This window comes from Achroia grisella, unplaced genomic scaffold (assembly GCF_030625045.1).
Source record: "Achroia grisella isolate CSIRO2021 unplaced genomic scaffold, CSIRO_AGI_Agris_v1 utg478, whole genome shotgun sequence".
NCBI lineage: Eukaryota > Metazoa > Arthropoda > Insecta > Lepidoptera > Pyralidae > Achroia > Achroia grisella.
Genome location: NW_026712882.1, coordinates 3032379 through 3055302, shown reverse-complemented (window position 1 = coordinate 3055302; position 22924 = coordinate 3032379). Strand labels below are relative to the sequence as shown.

At 34.6% G+C, this 22924-nt stretch overlaps 1 protein-coding gene across 1 annotated transcript in view; it reads right to left on the bottom strand.

Annotated features, from left to right (window-relative positions):
* Positions 1-8149: 8149 nt before the first annotated feature.
* Positions 8150-22924, bottom strand: part of LOC131845608 (knirps-related protein-like) — a 109460-nt gene continuing 94685 nt past the window's right edge. The window contains exon 3 of the mRNA XM_059194686.1: positions 8150-9344. Coding sequence (XP_059050669.1) covers positions 8310-9344 — 1035 coding nt within the window. The 3' untranslated portion in view covers positions 8150-8309. The remainder of the gene's footprint in view (positions 9345-22924) is intronic.

Here is a 22924-nt window from a genome sequence, read left to right as displayed (position 1 = left end):
ATAAGTAACTTTATCTAACATCACGTAAGGCATGTAATATTTAATATAAATAGATTTAATATAGAAATAGAGTAAGTCAAGATGTAACAGTTAATACACAAGTATCAACCCTACTGTATGTCATTACACTCATCACCAATCCTATGATCACAATAGAAGCAGTTGGTTATGTCAAATGATGATGCCAGCGAATGGTGTTTTAGGATTAAGAAAGCCGGCTTCCTTTAACTGAAAGAGACGAGGATGGAGAAGGTTTAAAAGTGATTGCAGCATGATAGTAAGTGATTACTGTCACCCATGAGCTCTTGCAATTCTCCAATGGTCATACCAAACCATAATTAAAAACTACTGTAGCCACACTCTCTGTTATGTTGTATACAATAAATATATTCAGTAAAAAGTCTTTTTTATTTCTAACTATTGCAATTTTGAATGCTGTTGTTTCCAGGTGGCTTTTACAGCTTCACCGAACGTAAATGGATAGTGCAGAGCGCAATCCAAACCCGCGGAAAGAGTTGTGGAGCTTATCTGTACCATTTTCTTTTATTTTTAATTCCGATAGTTATTGATATTATTGCTTATTAGCGAAATCAATAAGACCACAGTTTCCAATTAGACCTATTGATCTAATTGGATGCTGCGATCTTGGTGCATGCGTCCTCGCGTATATAACTAGGCAATACCTGAAAATTCTGCTTGCTGTATGAGCAAAAAATATAAGTAATTCGTAAGTTGTTTATACCTATATTATATACTCACTTTATTTCGCGATATCACCCGTTCAACCGCGTGAAATTAGGCTGTTTTATTACGCTTAATTTATTCTAATATTTAAGGTATATTACTGTAAAGTTTCGACAAAATCCGTTTAGTACTTTTTGCGTGAAAGAGTAACAAACATCCATACATCTTTTCATCTAAACCCACAAATTTCGCGTTTATAATATTAGTAATCATACTAAAATACTCATATACTGCATTGTTTAATAATTATGTTAAATGACCAATACTGTATGTATCTTAGTCTTGCATCTTTTTCTTTCTTTGAATGTACTTTATGTATATATTCTTTAGGTATAATAAAAGTTATAACTATATTTATCTATAGGTATATTAGTCGGCGTTTCTGTAAGGCACAGGGTCCTCTAATTACGTATTCAACTATAGAATATGACCTATAACATGGCAGTTATTGTGAGTCGAGTTTACTACTGTTACACAAGTCGTTACCACTTGCTACTCTACGGACGCGTAATGATGCTGGATTAGGCAGTTCAACGTTCATCAGATGAAATATTTTCTATAAGAAATAGATTATTTGAAATAGAAATAGAAATAATCTTTATTCAAATAAATAGTGTTGAATAGTCACATTTTTTTATTCTACCACACATTTGGAGCGCTGTCTCATCACAAGAAGAATAATCAAGAAACTTGTGTGTTGCTCCTTTAAATAAATGTTGTTTTAAGTAGATTTACTTTAACAAGGATCAGGCATGCGATAATCAACATAGAAACCGCTACGCATTTAATCTCTGTTCAATCAGATAACATTGTCAGCGCTATGAATTTTAAGTCAGATATTTTATACAGAAACATTATTATCTTTATAAATAACCATTCATAATTTTTGTTAATATAATAATCGATGAAATAAATGTTATATTTATCAGATCAATTTATTTTTCGACGGCCCTAATCATAGAGCCCTTTTTAAATAACAACACCACCATATTATTCCTGATTAACCTAGTGGACCTGAACGGTCCACTTGTTACATCGTGTCCTGTTTTTTTCATAGAACTAGCACGAAATAATCGGATGAATGAAAACATCTGTGAAAAACATCTACATTTTTTTTCGAATAAGTATCGATTGAATCATATAATTGAAAACATTTAGACCTAATGACTTTTTTACATTCCTAGCGTTCATTCTATGTTTTATATCTGTAGTAATTAAAACATATTTTTGGAATAATGTTTGTAATATTCGTAAATTAATAATATTAGTTAGAATAGAATAGAATAGAAAATCATTTATACAAATAAACTTACATTGAAGCACTTTTGAATAGTCATCACATTTTTTTAATCTACCACTCATTCGGAAAGCTGTCTCATCACAAGAAAAACGAGCGAGAAACTTGCGAAATTGAAGAAATAGACGTTGATATTACAGACGAAAAGACATGAGTTCCTCCAGATCGTCCGGTGAAGCTGTAAAGGCCTGCTGCGGCCAGCACACAGCTTTAGAGTAGTCCGAAAAAAAATAGGAAAGCTTGAGATAATGCGGTACGTATTGACGACTGTACTATAAATAACAGCGTCGCCTGATCTCCTTAAGGACCATTTTTCTGTACTACATTCAAAACTACTTTAGTTTTTGTCCACCTACAACAGTCAAGGAAACGAGCACATAAGATGTTTGGTTATTTTGATTTGTCCTGATTGTTTTATATATATATAATATATAAATTACAAAATGATATTTTTATTTTTAAATAAACAATTGAAGGAGTTGAGAGAACGACGTAAGACGATGTAAAAACAATTTTAATTTTAATTACATACTACATTTTTTTTTGACAATTCACACAGCCCCATCTAGTCCCAAGTTAAGCTATAAATAATTTAATATTATAAGACTTCTCTTCAAGCCTCACTCGCGACAATCCATACATATAAATATATATAGGAAACGGTTGCCATTTGCTATTAGGTAGGCTGTTAGTCAGTTTGTTACATCAAAAATATGATTCTACTATAAAAATTATACTTTTATAAACTCATAATAGGAATGCTAAACAAACTCTTGGACTTACCTAAAGGAGAGTGGTATATTTTTCTTATATTATTACTTACCACGGATCTAGAAAACCTCTCTCGAAGCTCGCGGTAGAAGTTATGGAGCTGATGAAGATCTACTCCCGTCTGACGGATACGACTTTAGTCTGAAGGTAACAACGCTAGGGGTTCGAACCTCGCCTCAGGCCGTCGTAATTTCGCTTTGAATTGGACGGGGGATCGATCAGAAGGGCTACCGGGTGCACCGGTGCGAAGTGTAAAGCGCCCCCCGCCCGTTGATTCCGCGGTATGATGTGGTTGAAATTGAGAAGTTATTGTATTTATTTATTAATTGACTCTCTCTTTCTCTCTCCCGTTAAACCCGAACGTATAAAAGGAAGCCACTAATAGCAGAATTAAAAGGATCGAGATAATAATAATAATAATCCATACAGTAAATATAACTCATACAGCGCGGGGGGAGGGGATTGTTAGTAATGTGGACTAATGATCTCATTGCTAGCAATTTACCATGTCAGATTGACCTCCACGCGGTTCCCCCTGGAAACCATCGTGATAAATTCCTGGTGAATTTGTCACGTTGGGCTAACTGATCTGACTTCATGTTTATCTTATCATCCTCCACTGGTGCCCCGCCAGCGTAAACCGTTAGCGCAGGCGGGAACAACATTCCATTATCATACACTAAAAAAAAAAACTCATACAGCGCCATCTAGTCCCAAGCTAAGCAGAGCTTGTGTTATGGGTATTAGATAACTTATATAAATATTCTTATATATATTTTGTAAATACATATATATTATACATAAAAAACACCCAGACTGATATAAACAATCATACTTAGGAATACAAATGTTTGTACCGTGCGAGGAACCGAACCCGCAACCATCGATGCGCAAAACCGCTAGACCACCGACGCCACAATGCCTCTACCTATGTCACATAGTATATTAGTCATGAAGATAAGTTATAATATGGTTAGTTTAGATGTATATATATTTAGATTGGTCTCATCCAGCGTCTGTAGATCTCTTCAAGACGAGCTCGTGTCTCCGGGTCAAGGATCGCCCGCTCACATACGATTGAATTACCTATTAAAAGCAACTACATTATGACTCTTACATTCAACTGGAGACGGTCGCTTATGAAAACCGATTATATTTAATTTTAAGTGCGAACTGAACGAGGTCGGCTTTAGTTAGTCTTATTCGACGACGACCTCGGTGGTCTAGTGGTTTAGTACACCGCTTCACGAGCTATGGCCGCGGGTTCGATTCTTCGCATGGTACAAACATACAAATGTTTCAGTATGATTCTTTGTATCTGTCTGAGTGTTTTCTATGTATAATATATATAGTATTTAGGAGAAAAATATATCTACGTATATGTATCAGTTATCTAGTACCCATAACACAAGCTTCAGCTAGCTTAACTTGGGTCTAGATGGCGCTGTGTGTATTGTCCTGAGATTATTATTATTCTGTTCATACATGCAAGTGTCCTCAAATACGATTTAGCTCGTTGATGTCTTTTGTATAACGATATATTGAGTTGTTTATAAAAATGCTTTATAGTAGGACTGGCTTGTGCTCGCGGCTTCGCTCGCGTTAATTTATGCCTTTAGGGGTGGAATTTATCAAAATACTTTCTTAGTCTACGTCATAGTAGCTTTATGCAAACAAAGTCTCAGCCCGATCGGTTCAAAATCGACGAACTTTCGTCCTCTATTTTATCTCCTTGGGAGCAAAATTAATCAAAATCCTTTCTTACCGGATGCCTACGTCATAACAACTACCTGCATGCCAAATTTCAGTCCGATCCGTCCAGTGGTTTGGGCTGTTCGTTGATAGATCACTATGTCACTCACCTTTGAGTTATATATATTTAGATTAATTACAATTAATTACATTAATAATAATAGTTATTTTTCAACTTTCGTGTTTCATATATATTATATACATTATTAAATGGGTCATAACTGGAATAATTTTATAGTAAATGAAGGTATTTACCTCTCTCGACGTTTCGACTAGGTTGCACTAGCCGTGGTCACGAGCTGACTGGAGTAACAGCGATGTCAATGTAGATAGGTGACAGCAGTTTTTTCATCTACCGTCACTAGATTGTTCAATGAAAGTTCGCAACACACTCACGGTATCCGTACACTTATTGACTGTGGATGCTACTGAACTAAATTTATTTATGACTGGATTCCATGCAGATGATCATTTTTAAACCATCCTCTCTGTTGAATATGGATATTTTTTAATTTAAATCGCCACTCGTACCAATATTAGTGTTAAAACCAATCATCATCATTATGATCGCAGCCCGGAAGACGTCCACTGCTGGACATAGGCCTCCCCCAAAGATCTCCACGACGATCGGTCCTGCGCTGCTCGCATCCAATGCTTTCCCGCGATCTTGACCAGATCGTCGGTCCACCTTGCTGGAGGCCTTCCCACGCTGCGTCTTCCGGTCCGTGGTCGCCACTCGACGACTTTACTGCCCCAACGGCCATCTGTCCTACCAGCTATGTGCCCTGCCCATTGCCACTATTAAAACCAATATTATTGATATAAATATGACATGAACAAAGTGGGACATTCTATTCTGTTCATATATAAGATTCGATTTCTAGCTCGTTGATGTCTTTTGTATAACGTCATATTGGGTATTTTAAATTATGTCCTAAAATCAGATTTGAACATAAGAAAGCACATTATATGCTTGTTTTAGAAGACTACTATTTTAACTATCTGTAATTTTGATAAAAATGATGTGTTTCCTATATATTTGCTGATATCGGAGAGTCTAATAAAGTTATTACTTTCTCTGTAGTCGACTTTTACAAAGGATTCAAAGAAGCTAAAAATGTTATCTGTTATAGTATTCATTATTAGAAGAAATCTCTTTACTTTGAAGTTAGTTAAATGCATGCATATGACTGGAAATATTATAGACTTGATTGTTATTATTGCGAAATTATTTAATTGAAATATTGTAGTAATATTTCTAAAGCTTCTAACTTTACTTACGATCACAGCATTACTTGTTTTATTTTCATCTTCATCATAAAATTTTATAGGAGAATTCTGAGTCGCCTGCATTCACTATTTATTTCAATATTAATATATTTATATTCATTAACTACTTTCCATATCTATGCGGTTATGTTTTTATCTATGCTCATATTGCACAGATCAGATTAGGGCATTAGAATAAAAAAAACATGTCGGGTACATCAAATAGTTTCTGCATTCATCTACTTAGTTGTGGATTTTTATCTGCATTCAAACTACATTGCATTTGATTAGGAGCGTCGGAATCAGAAGACAACATGTCCAGTGCATCAAATAGTTCCTGCATTCATCTACTGCTTGCGAGATAGTTGTGGATTTTTATCTGCATTCAAACTACACTGCATTAGATTAGAGGCGTCAAAATAAAAAAAAGAACACGTCAAGTGCATCAAATAGTTTCTGCATTCATCGACTACTTGCGAGATAGTTTCAAAATTCAAAATATCTTTATTCATGTAGGTCTATTACAGACTCTTATGATATGTCAAATCTACCGTCAGTTCGAAATAATTTCGAGATGAGATGAACTGACAAGAAACTCAGCTCGTATTCTTTTCAAACAATTGTTGTACATGTTTACAACAATACAGATTCATTTTTAAATTCAAATTTGGGAGAATAGAATTACGAATTTTTATCTATGTTCAAACTACACTGCATTTGTTTAGGGACGTCGAAATAAAAAAAGAACATGTCGAGTGCATCAAATAGTTTATTTTCAACTCTCCGTGGAATGCATTCAATACATATTTCATTGCAATTCAAATCGCTCTAACTACAATACACATTTATATACAAACGCTTTACGCAGCACCATACAGTATTACATCTGAGTATATTCGTCTGTTCTGTGACTAATTTCACTACAATTATATCGTATTTTACATTTTAAGAAGTACATAAAAAAATATTATAATATTTCTTTGAGCAACGCTATAGGAATGTTTGTAAAATTATCAATAATAGAGTATCTCTTTGTTTCAGTACATTATTATCAGAAATATTATGTGTATACATAGTTATATTATTATAAAAAACAGTTGAACGCAACGCAGCTTAGTGGTTTGCTATCTTAGCTTAGAAACATAGGTAATGAGTTCAGATCTGACTGATATAAACATAAGTGTGTCAATTTTTATCACTAACTCAAGATATCATTATTCATGTACATAAAAAATACATTTAAAATCAAGTTTCTTGCTCGCTGTTCTTAGCAGAAACTGAATTGTGGATTTGAAATTGAAACTGAAAGCTACAAGATCATAAAATAATCTGATGCATGTAGGTCTATTACAGACTCTTTTGATATATCAAATCTACCGTCAGTTCGTAATGCTTTCGAGCTAAAAACAACTAACAAGAAACTCAGCTCTTATTCTTTTCAAATCTTGTACATAATTACAAACATACAGATTTTTTTTTAAATTCAATTAATGAGAATACAGATAAGAAATATAACTCTCCGGAAAAATCGATAACAAACCAAACCTGTTTATTTTAAACAGGCAGTAGGCCTTTTGCCGCGTTGGATTCAAATATACTGAGCGAATATTGAAATGTGGGCTTGTCAATTGTTTCGTTCAAGATATTAATATTTCACAATGTCTCTAACTAACCCATCAGGGATAACTGTCGTGAAGGTAATTATTATAATTGTGATTAACAGTAACTTAGGATAGAAGTAAAACGAGGGTATTAAACAAGCTACGCTGCACAATGCACCCGAAGATATTACATTTCAAAATGTCAAACAGCACATCAATCAAAATTTCTACTAAATGAAATAAATTATATTCGATTATACAAAAATATAGGTACATATCTCAAGGTCCACTCCATAAATTACGTCATAGATTGAGGCAGAAGGAGGGGGTAGACATAAAATTTGAACTTCCAACTTCATCTCTATAAATATAAGGTTTAAATTATTTCGTTGACAATATTACAATCTGTTTACTAAATTATAAAATTGGAATATTCGTGACGTTATACTAGGGAAGGATGTCTCAATAAGGTGATCAGCTGTCAAGGACGAGGGTGTCAAAAAATATTATAAAATTGTAGTAACTTATGGACGGGCCTTAATGGAATGTTGGAACACCCGGTCGGCTCCATTCACTAATAAAACCAATAACTAAAGCTAAACTATGGCTTACTACACTATACAAAATAATTTATATTTACACACAATTTGTACATAACCATTTACCGGGCGCGTTGTGTCTATAACATTTTACTAGGCGCTACTTAATTTACGTATTTGGATAGACTCTTTATTCATGCAATAACAATTCACAAAACATCTGATTCTGATTGTCTTTTCTACTTATTTTTAAAATCACAATCCGATTTACTGGCCTTAAATTATTCACTGATGTACTATAATGTCTTACACCGGCACTACACGCGTCGCGTGCTGTCACACTTTGGTCGTTAGGTCCAACGGGTGGAGTTTGATTCTCTTTATTTGTGAGTAGGACATGTCTTCTTCTTCGCTAGCAGAGCCGACACCGCTCGCTGACTCGCCATCATCGTTATCAGGAGTTATAATTTCACTGTCATCTGACCTTCTGCGGGCCGAACTTGACCTCCCATCTGATTTGACAGACAGATCCATTGGATTCTCCTGTAGCGGAGATTCAGACGTTCTTCGCTCAGCAGGAGGCGTGGGAACAAATTCAGCTTCTGAGAAGGTATCTTCTTGTGGCGTTGGTTGCGTGGACCTCTGTTGTTTTAGAATTTCGTCCAAGAAGAACCGCTTTGAGGAATCAGCATTATGATCATCGATTCGTACATCGTTGTTGTTTTCTGCCGCCTGCCGCAAGGCTGCGTGGTCAAGCAGATGCCTTGAGTATATTGGATGGAAACCAGGCGGGAACAGCAAGGGGTGGTTGGCAGCGAACGGGCTAAAAGGCGGCGGTGGTAAGAACGGCGAGTGGGGAAAATGGGGCAAGGAAGCTATGTTGGCTAAGGGTAATGGGACAAAGGCGTCTCTGGGCGGCGTTAGCGGTCTATCCGACGGCCGTGACTGCGTGATCCTTGCTTTCTCATCAAGCTTCGGTGAGGATCCGCTTCGGTGCGAGTCAGGGGAGCCTGAGCAGGGTTTGTATTCATCGAGGCCTAATAATGCGAGTTCCTCTTTCGTCCGCGGTCTCGCCAGTCCTGGGAAGAGATGAGGTGGAAATGGCGGCGCTAAGTGATGTGGCGAAGGAGGCACTCGCGGCGGTGACCTTGACTGAGCGGCTTGTTGCTGTTCCTGTAGGAGGCAGTGGATTTTGAACCAGTTGGACCTCCGGCCGTATCTGGACCCGGATTTAGACATGCCCACCATGAGACATTTCCGGAGACGGCATGCTTTGCACGCGGTCCTGTTCTTCTTGTTGATGACGCATTCCCCATTGTTTTTGCATTCAGTGATGGAGTTCAGGTTGTTGTATGAACGGCCGAAGAACGACTGGAAAGAAAAAGAAACAGTATGTTATTGTAAGTTACAAATTAATAATATACGACGAGGTTCTAACGTATTTCATACATAGAAAAAACATTAATTTCTGTATTTTCTGTCGATTTAATAATGTCTCCATATTTTGTTCTAAGCTGTGACTGTGGATGAATTATTTGTTACTCTTTCACGCAAAAATCACTAAATGGATTTTAATGAAACTCGAAAGTTTGGGAGTTCGCGTCTATAATATTACTAGCTACTCGCCCCGGCTTCGCCTGGGTGTACATGTATTATATATATAAACCTTCCTCTCCAAAATACTCTATCTATTAAAAAAAACCGCTTCAAAATCCGTTGTGTAGTATTAAAGATTTCTGCATACATAGGAATGGATAGACAGTGACAGCGACTTTGTTTTATACTACATATGTAATGATTAAGATAGTCTTCGTCATTTAATGTCAAAACCATTTGCTTTGTAAGGTGAGCTGTAAATAGATTTATATATAGCATTCAAAGGGTAACACAAATCCATATTAGATAGTGACTTAATTGTATGAGAATTAATTAAACATGTCATGTAGAGTTAATGAAATAGAGTTAATGTTCATGTAAATGGAGTTAACAGTGAGGCACGTGACGCGGCGTACAAAGGCACAGAAAGTGATCCACGGCGTCGGGTCGCATGAGAAATCCTCCCTAATTAGATACAGGTATATTGATCTTTGCTAATTAGCTCTGCCTTGCGTTTATTCTTAACGGTTACTCGTCTGACTCATAATAATGTTACTATTTACTATTCATGTTTAAAAATTAATTTTATTTCAATTAAAATGTTAATCGCTGGAAGGCTGGAAGGCAGCGCAGGACCGATCGTCGTGAAAGTCTTTGGGGGAGGCCTTTGTTCAGTGGACGTCTGCCAGAGATGATGCTGATGATGAACATGTTAATCGGTAAATCGGTCGCGGGTTCGATTCCTCGCACGGCACAGATAAGAGTTAATTGCAAGTAAGGGGTTTCTTCTTTCAGATATTGAACAAAATCTTTCTCTGGAGATCTGATCTATTTCATCAATTTTCGTTACCAGTACAGTGCATTTAACTCTGACCTAAAGCAACGTTTACACGGCCCGCTACCCACCGTCGGGCCGCTTGGGTTCGAGAGTGAAAACTACGTCTTACATCGCGTTCACGGGTCAAGACGTCACTTCCGCCCGATATAGGCCACAGGTTCGGTTCCGGTCTGTTACTCGCGTTTACGTACAGTTTTGTTTTCTAACGTCCTTCGAATTTCGTTAACATAATTTACGTAAACATCGACTATTGTTAACCTTTTGTGGATTGAGGTGATAACTACGGTTTGTAAGAGCTGTAATCATATTGAATGAATGACTTGTAATTAGATTACATAGAACTTAATATAAAAAAAATCCACATTACTAACAAATCGTATAAACAGAGAACATATGATTTTTATGTTCATAATGATCTATTATTTCAAATATATTTAACTTAAAAACTAATGGAATAATGAATTGTAATAATGGACCAAAGATATTTTTTAATTTAATGTAATAAAGTATTTATAGCGACTTTGTTTTACACTACGTAATAGAGATGTGCTAACTCGTAATAAACATAACTCGAGTTGACTCGAGTTATCTGTAATAAACAGTTTTTATTTTGTTTTTTTTTTTAATTTTTCGAACAAATCTAATGTTTTTGGCCGCAGCTAGCCTTGAAAGCTTCACCGAACCATAGGGGCGAGTAGAAATGGCACTTCAAAGCCGCGGAAGGACTTATAGAACGCATAATCATTTTAATGATAGAATAACCAGACGAGTATGCGAAAAAAAAATGATAACGACCTCAAATAAATATTGAAACATTTGTGACGAGTGACAATTGTATGATATGAAATGATCGGAAAATTTCATGTCATTATCAGTTCGATGACAGAATCATGCTCTCGCTCTTTCACTTGATTCGTTCATTTACCAGTTGAATACTTCCAACTCGAGTTGGCAGAATTCAACTCGAGTTAACTCGAATTCACCGCAACTCGAGTTATCGAGTTGACAGATCTCTACTACGTAATGATAGATGTCGTGTTCTCGCTCCTGTCCCAGTAATAATTAAATGGTTAAATGAATTTGATGGTAAATGGTAACTGTCACCTATAAACATGAGCTGCATCTACATTAGTGATTTGAAAAGTAAAAAATAGATGCATGTATAAATGGTACTAAAATCCAAGGTAGCTTGGTTGCATCTTGACACATGTTAAACAGTGTCAATATGATTGGCAACCGACTCGCTGTCTGAATTTTAAACAGACGGACAAAAACACAGTAAAATGTCCAACAGATTAATGACATCGACATTGTTAAATTATTTGAAATTTGAATTCAAATTTGGATATTAATAATAAAAATAGTAATCTCAGAACAATTCACAAAGCGCCATCTAGGTTCTAGTTAAGCTAGCTTGTGTTATGGGTACTAGACAACTGATACAAATACACAGATTTTTTTTCATAAATACATACATATTATACATAGAAAACACCCAAACCGAAACAAACAATCATAGTCATGAATACAAATGTTTGTGCCGTGCGAGGAATCGAACCCGTGACCATCGGAAGTAAAGCGGTATGCTAAACTGCTAGACCACCGAGGCCGTCCATTATTAAATTCATTATTGGCGTTAATTTAAGTAACATTTTATCCATGAGTTTGCATTAGACTATGAATACATCATAGAAGTCAAAGCAATTTTAACAATCAAAGTAACATTGTTATGACGATCAGTGATAATATGACAATAAAATTGCGTTTATATAATAGTAATATTGATAACAGATAACAAAACCTAATCATCATTACATAGTATAAAACAAAGTCACTATCGCTGTCCGTCCGTCCCTATGTATGCTTAAATCTTTAAAACTAAGTAAAGGATTTTGAAGCGGTTTTTTTAATAGATAGAGTGATTCAAGAGCAAGGTTTATATGTATAATACATGTACACCCGGGCGAAGCCGGGGCGAGTAGCTAGTAACATAATAATAACCAAAATTATATACGTATATGTATTTGTTAGTGCGTGAGTGTATGTGATTATGTGTGTATGTAAGAATAAAATGAAAATGAAACTTTTAATTCTGTTAATATTTTGGTTTCCGAATAAAATGAATAAAAATACAGTCAGCTTGTTTCTAATCTAAATATATATAACTCAAAGGTGACTGACATAGTGATCTATCAACGCACAGCCCAAACCACTGGACGGATCGGGCTGAAATTTGGCATGCAGGTAGTTGTTATGACGTAGGCATCCGCTAAGAAAGGATTTTGCTTAATTCTACCCCCAAGAGGAATTAAATAGGGGATAAAAGCTTGTATGAAACTTTGTCAATTTTAAACCGATCGGGCTGAGACTTTGCATGCATAAACTTACTATGACGTAAACATCCCCTAAGAAAGGATTTTGATAAATTCCATTTAATAATGGGATAAATTAACGCGAGCGATGCCGCAGGCAAAAGCTAATTCTGATTATAAATTTCTGTCTTTTATATATATGTTAATTAATTTCTTTTTTTTTAGAACTATCGAACTATCTATTCGAAAGGTAGTATATATACAACTACAATTAGAATGACTGTTCTAACTACATACAACCTCATCTAACAATATAACACGTGTTGCCATGTATCTTGCCAAAATGATTGGCAACCGGTACATCGGCTGAATAATAATCGCAACGAGCAATGATCGCGTCATACACCAAGAATTTAAACTGAAACAATACCATCTAAAAGCGATCCGGCCGTGATGAGCATTAATTTTGTATTTTTGGTTAGTGAATGTGGAAATACCATTGTTGTTTTGACTCGTTTTGTATTTATTTTTTTATACTTTCTGATCAGTCATATGCATCGATTTCGATTGTCGTTCATAACTTTGTGGTTTTTAATAACAGTATTAACCTGGCTCATCCGTCATACTCGTGGACGGGTGCTGTTTGTGGCGACTGGTCTGTTCAGGTTACGAACACTGATTAGACTTTTTGCCTATGCTGGTGGTCACTCTATTCTCCCAAATATGAATTTAAATGAATCTGTATTATTGTACATATGTACAACATTTATTTAAAAGAATGTTTGTTTACATGAATAAAGATATTTTGAATTTGGAATATGTAGCTTATATCATTATGGAATCATGTATCCTTTAAAAGTGAATCTTTTTTCATTGGAGCAAATACTTTTCGATCATTCTGTATCTTCGCTTATATCTTTTAAACCACGCAACGGATTTTAATACAGTTTTTAGTACCGTACTCTATATATATACACTACTTATATTTATAATATACTAGCTGTGGCCGCGGCTTACCCGCATACTATTATTAGCCTATATGTTAGGCTGATGTATAAGCTATATTACTGTAATGTTTCATCAAAATCCGTTCAGTACTTTTTGCGTGAAAGAATAACAAACATCCATCCATACTAACAAACTTTCGCATTTATAATATTAATAATAAGATTTAAAAGGAATGTTTATACGTAAAATACATATACAACCATGCGAAGCCGGGTGCAGTAGCTAGCTCAACATAAAGTATAAACATGTTGACCAATTAATCCAAAGATTTATCGCGTATTCCCTGTAGACATGGATAATTTAAACATCATCGTTGTATTCGTATTTCGAACTGGCAAGTTGATCTCGATAAAATTCAGTTGGCTAATTGATGCCAACCTGCCAATAGTTCGGGAGATGTCGTAATTAATCGGCGCGATACGTCGGGTGCACGCAACCACGTGTATCAAATTCAAATTCAAATTAAGAAATCATTTATTCATGTAGGACATTTTAGCCGCTCATGAACGTCAAATTTTTATCTTATAATTCTTTCCCTACCGTCCAGTTCAGTATTACATTTTATTGAGAAGAATTGGCAAGAAACTCAATTGATTACTTTTTTTTAAAGCCAGTTTATTTACTATGTATATTTATATAGGTGTCTATGTCTAACATTAAATGAAAATCCCGTGCATGAACAACTATTGCCATGCACGCTCGTCATTCAAGTAATCATTTAGTGAGTGATAGGCTTTTTCGCTTTAATTAAATACAGTTGCCAATCAATTGGCCAATAATCTGCTTAATTGGCAACTTTTGACATTCTCTGTATATTATGATGGGTTGTTGAAAGATTTCATACATGAGTGTTTCAGGGTCGCAGTTGATTCTTTGATAATAATTGTTGAGCTGAGTTTCTTTTCAGCTCTTCTCATCTCGAAATCATTCCGAAATGATCGTAGATTTGACATATCATAAGAGTCTGTAATAGACCTACATGAATAAAGATATTTTGAATTTTAATTCACACTGCAAGCGTAGTGTAGGTTCTGGTTTTGCGTAATAGTTATCTATAGCTCAAAGGTAGTATTAAATTTGATAGTATCTTTATTTACACAATTTTTTGTATACAATGATACTGTTATATGTCCTAAAGGATTTTGTCTGTATAAATAGAATATTAAAAAGTTGATACTCAACCTAGAAAGAACCTAGAAAGTGCATTCATGCTACAAACAAATATGTACGTGTAAGAATATGACATATATATATATATATCATATATATATGTATATATCTATATATATACATACACAGTACTTACACTTTAACTTAACACGTAAAATGATAACGATAAGGATAAAGATAAAGTAAATATAAAATTAATAAAGGTATATTACTATAATAAAATAAATAACAAAATATATTATGCTGACGTGTATAGTTCTTCTGAAACGTTTCCTCTCTCGTTTCTCTATACCCTGTAATTTCACTGACATATATCACCCATGCTGTAATATAGTTTGTGAAGAAAGCTGTTTAGAGCAGTATTACATAAACAGACCTATGCAGATGAGACAAAATTCCCTCTAGTTATATAGTGATATGTGGCAGTAGGGATACACTCATTTGTCGATGTCTATTTAATATATCGTCGGTTAAATAGAAAAATGACAGTATTCAAAATGTACATTTTTTACAAGAAAATCATTTATTTTTTTTGTTTTTTAAATTTATTGAAATTATTTTGTTAATTTGTTTAACATTTTAAATTTATACAGAAGTATTATATATAATTTTAAAAGTATTTAGATAATGATTAAGACGGCGTGGTTAATTTCATCGACTTATATAAAAGGAGGCAATTCTAGCTTCTAATTTTGAAAATTGTCATTTTTCTAATTAATCGACGATATGTGAAATGTATACAAAATACAATACAATAAAAATAAACAGTCATAAATTATGCATAATACACATAGATAATAACATTCAAACAAATAATAATTAAACAGTTTCCGTTAGAAAATCTTACTTTATCTTCCAAGCTACCTTATTCGATTATGTTAATTCAAGATAAGATCTATGGATGTCACTTATAAATCCTAACTTACGAGTAAACCCACTGATTACGACTAGTATTGCAATAAATTTCAATAAATTCAATGCTACATAAATGTTATGACCCATTACAATAATGAGGTCATATGTTGTTGGACCTCGATTGTTCCTAAGTTCGTACAACCAGATTCATTATTGGAAGCCATTATGTTGCTATTAGTTTTGCTGTAAAACATCAAGACACTGCATTATAGTTAATGGCAGAATAAAATCTTATTACTCACTAAATGCACTATCAGAAATTATTTATTGAAGTGGGGCTAATGCACGATTCACATCAAACGGTGTTAATCGACACGCGTGGAAGCGCGTCGACGCGGAATCGCGGGCAAACCTTGGATTAAACTCAAGATATCGATATTCAAATAACAAAAATGTAATACAATATGTACGTGTACGTAATATCTATCAACAGCAGCATATAAATATGCGAAAAAAAAAATAACTGCAGAGTACTGCACAAATGAACACTGTATTTAAAGATCTCGCATTATTATAAATATTAATTTAAAATTTAATCTACGAAAAAATCTGTAACGAAATAAAATATTTGCAAATAAAATTTGTCTAGTTCTGAATAATACGAATCTGCTTATGAGGTCGAAATTTTCTGAGTTCAATGTATGTTCTAACCAAATGCTTGCAATGCCAAAGAATTTGGCATTTACATAATAATTATTAAAAAATTGCGTGGTTTTATATAAAAATTATTTTAATTATTAAGCCCCTGGTACTGACAAGTACGTAATTATCATTTATTTATTAATTTTCAAATATATATTGCATTTGCATTATGCGCTAGTTGATGCGTCTGCTCGCACCGTTTGATGTAAATCATTCTTAAGAGAAGTAGATATAAATAGTGCACAGAACTTTACACCTAATCCTCATAGGTCGACTGATGACAGATGTACAAAGTTATGTTTTTTTGCGTCGTACAGATTCAAACTTGCGACCTTTCAATCTAAGTTGGGTTAGTAATGCCCGACTATAGTAATATTTGACGAACTCGGTGGTCTAGCGGTTTAGCACACCGCTTTACGTTCGATGGTCGCAGGTTCGATTCCTCCAAACATTTCATGTGCTCATCATCATATTTTTAGAGGATGCTCGGTACAAGATAATACTGCTATGTCTCTCTGGTTTCCACGATTACCCATCCTAGCAATTATCACCATCAGACATTGCTTGACCTCGCAAATCAGCGCTTAACCGAGAATACTTGGCACAACTTCGCTAAATGCATATTTATAACTGGCCCATTAAATCCAATCCAAGTTTATAGGCGATAAATAATAGCGGATCTATAAAAACGAATGTTACAACCAATCTCGAGAACATCTCGCCGAATAGAACTTAAAGACTCCCTAGCTTGGCTATTTCCCCACTACATTAATAATGGGAAATAGAATAATAATAATCTCAGGACAATTCACACAGCGCCCTCTAGTCCCAAGTTAAGCCATCTAAAACTTGTGTTATAAATACTAGATAACTGATACAAAGACATAGATATATTTCTCTTCGTAAATATCTACATATTATACATAGAAAACACCCAGACCGATACAAACAATCACCCATGAATACAAATGTTCGCGCCGTGCAAAGAATCGAACCTGCAACCATCGGAAGTTGGCGGTGTGCTGAACCGGTAGACCGAGGATTATGGATTAATAAAATCACTTTCGGTATATATCCCGATATTTATCACGAACAATGTAATCTTTATAAACGGGAGTGATACCGAGCCGTCTCATTAAGACTCCATAAACCCCCATATAAAATGTTATGGTACACATTTTATGGTAAGATTGTTGTGGCTTACCTACCGCAGTGTAACTATCGAGTATTATTGAACGACTTAAGCCAAGATCTACTATATTATGTGTGAGAAGGTATTAAGGTTATAAATAAATAACCTAATTGTACAACTAAGGACCTAAAATTAAAAAGCTTAAAAAAAAATATAATATGATGACTAAAATATATTATTAAAAGGGTCCCTTTAGGCAAGGTTCCGAAGATACTGGCAGCGTTCCCTCTTTGAATAGCTAGACTAATTCTTTGTCCAAGGTAGCTATTATTTGTTATTATTTGTTAACAAAACTTATTTATTTAATTACAGGATAAAAAAAATCAATTTTTTATAGCATACAGAACAAACGAGCTTGCTTACCGGATGGTAAGTGATTACCGCTGCCCATGAGCACTCTTTCTTTTTTTTGGACTACTCTTGGCCACAGCAGGCCTTAACAGCTTCACCGGACAATAGAGGGCGAGTGCAGATGACACTCCAAACTCACGGAAGGACTTATAGAGCGGCTGAAGGCCAACTCTCGCCTGACGGATACGACTTTAGTCTGAGGGCACCGCTAGGGGTTCGAACCTCGGCTCAGGCCGTCGTAATTTCGATCTTCGTTTGAATTTTGGGATCTATAGGAGGGGAGAGATCATGAGGGGACAAACGAGCTTGCGACTCACCTGATGTGGTTACAGCCGCTCATGAGCACTCGCAACACCAGGGATGTTGCAACTGCATTGCTGGCATTTTAAGAAGGAATACGCTCCTTGAAGGTGTCTATATCGTATCGGTCCGGAAACATTGCTGGATGATTCCATAACCACACTACGGAGTACTTATATATATTGAAATCTTATGGGAATATAGAAACGAAAGTTAATTTACTAATCATATGGTTTCATATGTAATCTTATATTATAGTTGTGACTAATTGTTTCAAACAAGCATTTAGACTTTTTCAGTGGAGCACGTAATAATGGCTGCACGCGAATAGAAACAAGCGTGAGAATATACTAGATAACGATACGAGCTTAAATTTCTGACCTTTCTCTTACAACGTTAAAAAAACTAGACCAGCAGACCTTACGCCCTATTCCTTAAAGCATAAAGTTTAAAATCACATTAGACATGTTTTGGGAACGGCAACAATATGTTGGTGTGAAGACTGCGAGTTCGTGTCATCTCGCGTTTGCATTCAGAAGCACTGACCTGGACGCGCGGTACCGATGTTTTGATTGTGTTTGACATTCGAATAAAATCGATTATTCGTTTAACGTGACTCGATGCCGCGCGGTATTGCACCGTTGTTTAATACATGATATAAATTTGAAATTGGAATTAAGTTCGAATAAATTCGATTCGTTTAACGTGACTGGATACAACGCGAAATTGCTATGTTGTTTAATGACGAATTTTTAGTAAAAAAATAATTTTTAGTTCTTTAGGCTACTTTTATTTTAGAAAAATAAAGTTAAATTCCACGCGGACGAAGTCGCGGGAACAACTAGTTCATTATATATCACTGTTGTTATCACTGTATTATAAGACTTTGCCAACAATGTCTATGGATTTTATTCTCGTATTTGAAATTAGTCTTGTAATATAAATTTATGTTTATTTTTGTGTACTACTAGCTACTCGGTAATCGGTAATAAGGCTATATCGTTTGCAATATACTTGATAATAATAAAATTAACCCCAATCACATTAATCCAGCTTAAAAACCCCAATAATCTTTAAGGTTTTTAAGCTGGATTAATGAATTAGTAAACTACAGGCCTACGATCTCACAAATCTCTTAATTAGATATTTCTATGAACTTGTAATTGGGGTTAATTTTATTATTATCAAGTCTATTGCAAACGATACAGTCTTATTACCGATTGGTACACGAGAAAGCCTTTAAAAGGAATTAATTGGTGATTTAACTGAGTACAGTTATTTAGTTTATTAACTAGCCAACTGACAGTTCTGCACCGCAATCTACTTACATTAAAGACTGCAATAAATCTGACAGATGAAGTAACTCGGATGAGACATTCATTTTCAGTTTGGGATATGCGGGTTATTAGTAATGGGGACATGTGACGAAATTAGTTGTAATGTTAGTTCGACCTCCACGCGGTCCCCCTTATACCAAATTCAAATTCAAATTCAAAAATAATTTGTTCATGTAGGACATTTTAGCCGGTTATTAACGTCAAATTTTTACATTCTAATTTTATTTTTTTTTCCCTACCGTCCAGTTCGGTATATAGATCCAATTGAGATGAACTGGTGGTGGTACCATCGTGGTTAATTCGTAGTGAATTCGCCATTTTGAGCTGACTGACTTTATTATTATACACTGGTGCCATCTCAGCATATGCTGAGATCTACAGCACATGGCGAAGGCTGATGAGATAATATCTCATAACAACTCACACAGCGTTATCTAGTTTCAAGTTAAGCAGAACTTGTGTGATAGGAGTAATTGTTATAAATAGATGTTTTTATTTAAAACATACATACATACATACATACATAGTATAAAACAAAGTCGCAGTCGCTGTCCGTCCGTCCCTATGTATGCTTAAATCTTTAAAACTACGCATCGGATTTTGAAGCGATTTCTTTAAATAGATAAAAGTGATTCAAAAGGAAGGTTTATATATATAATACATGTACACCCGTGCGAAGTCGGGGCGAGTAGCTAGTAATATACATAGTAAACATCATTTGTACCATGACGTGAGGAATCGAACCCACAACTATCCGAAGAAAACCGGTGCGCTAACACTAGACCACCAAGCCCGTATATTATAATATATATGTATGTGTATAATTGGATTATCAACTATTTAATTATGAATCAAGCTTCAAAACGTGACGTTTGCATAAATTATTCGGCTACATAATGCATAGACATGTCACCCGGACGCCACCATCGATATCGTGACGGGAATAAAAATTATCGATATGCTCCAATAAGTTGATCGGTGTGCCAATTGTTTGGGTTGCGTCGTTTGACAATTACAAAACGACCTCTATAAAACAATGACAATCATTAAAACCACTTACAGACGATTGTGGACCTTAAATCAACATAACAATCACAGATATGGATGCCAGAATCGATTACCCGCTGTTACAAATAAAATGAGACCGTACACCCAAAAGTTTGTGAGTACAAATTCGTATCGATTACGAATCGAATCGAGACGAATCGATTCACCCCGTGGACGGTGTTGTAAATAAAGTAGGCATTGTTTCAATGTTGTTTCAATATTTGTTTATAGTCGAATTAAACGTTTTATATCGATCTCATTTTCAATTAGTAAAATAGATATAGAAATAATCTTTATTCAAATAAACTCATTACAAGCACTTTTGAATAGTCATATTTTAATTCTACCACTCATTCGGAATGCAGATTCATCACAAGAAGAATGAGTAAGAAACTTGTGTGTTGTTTTTTTTAATAGATGTTATTTTGTATAAATAATTACAGTATAATAAGTAAGAGGCATGCGATATATATAGTTATTTATAAGTCCATATATATATATTTGTTACTCAAGTAGCTATTATATTTATTTACTATGCTAATTGGCGATTTATATACACACTAAATATTGGAAATGTAATGCCATATACCATTTATTTAATAGAGCAACAAGTAAGGTTCTCGTAAGTAAGTAAGCTCGTTCTTCTTGTGATGAATCTGCGTTCCGAATGAGTGGTAGAATGATTATTGAAAAACGCTAATATTAAACTAATTGGAATAATGTTTCTATTTCTATTACATCTCAATTATCATCATGAATTCTGTTGTATATAAGTTATTATTTTTACATATATTCATAAAAAAATATAATTTATTAAAACTATTTATTGCTCACTCAAAAGATAATAAACAAATGAACTCTTTACATTAATATTCTTAATAAACGGCGGTCTTATAGCTCAAAGCAATCTTTTAAAGATAACCTGCAATATAACATATAAAAAATATTGATATTATAATAAAATTTTAACTATTACAGTAATTTTCTTGCAAATGTACATATTTTTTGTTAATAGACGACTATAACTTGAAAAAAGTAAATAGTAGGTACATTATCTAAAAGTTATTAGTTTTAAGAATTAAGGTTTTATTTTATAACATTTTTATAATTATAAATAAATGAGGTTTTTATTAAAATGCAAATAATTAAAGGTATATATGAATTAATTACCCAATACATTATCAAAAATACTGACTTCATTAGTAACAAAATAATCGTCATAATCGATGATCGCAATAGCAAAAGTATGGTTCAGAGTATAAAATACGGTTACATTAAACACCTCTTTTTTGAAGTCGGTTGAAAATGAAACTCGACATAAAGTGTACGCCTAATAGCAATGATATACAAAATTTACATACATTTCCTAGGAACACGTAACAAGCGTGTAATAATTGTTATTAACTGCAATTATTACCGTTTATTGCTCGGTAATACGTCCTTCACGGTGCCTAATCATAATTTCATTTCAATCTATAAATAATAAGAGCGAGGTATGTCACGCCAAATGGCCAATTAGTAACAAGGCAATCTATAGAAACACTAATATAATAATAATCTCAGGACAATTCACACAGTGCCATCTAGACCCAAGTTAAGCTAGCTAAAGCTTGTGTTATTGGTACTAGATAACTGATACATATACATAGATATTTAATTAATAATAATTATAATAAATCCAGGACATACTGTACTGTGTCAAGTAGTCCCAAACACAGTAGAGCTTGTACTATGATTGCAAAAGCCTCAGTGGTCTAGTGGTTTAGTCTTACTTCCGATAGTCGCGGGTTCCTCGCACGGAAAAAATATTTGTATTCATAAGTATCATTGTATTTATCTTGGTGTTTTCTAAAAAAGTATGTATGTATTTATGTATATCTATTACAATGTCTGGTACCCATAACATAAGCTCTGTTTAGCTTGGGATTGGATAGTGCTGTGTGAATTGTCCAGGATTGTACATAAAATCTGTAGAAAAAGTTTTATTTATTTCAAAATATTGGCACGTTTTGGCTAGGGGTTCGCTAGGGGTTCTAAACCCTAGCGGTACCCTCAGACAAAAGTCATATCCGTCCGGCGGGAGTTGGCCTTCAGCTACTCCATAAGTTCTTCCGCTGGTTCGGAGAGCCATCTGCACTCTCCCCCTATCGTCCGGTGAAGCTGCAAAGGCCAGCCACGGTCAACACTGTTGTAACTGGCTAATCAGATATGTATTTTATATTCTAAATTTGTATTTGAATTTA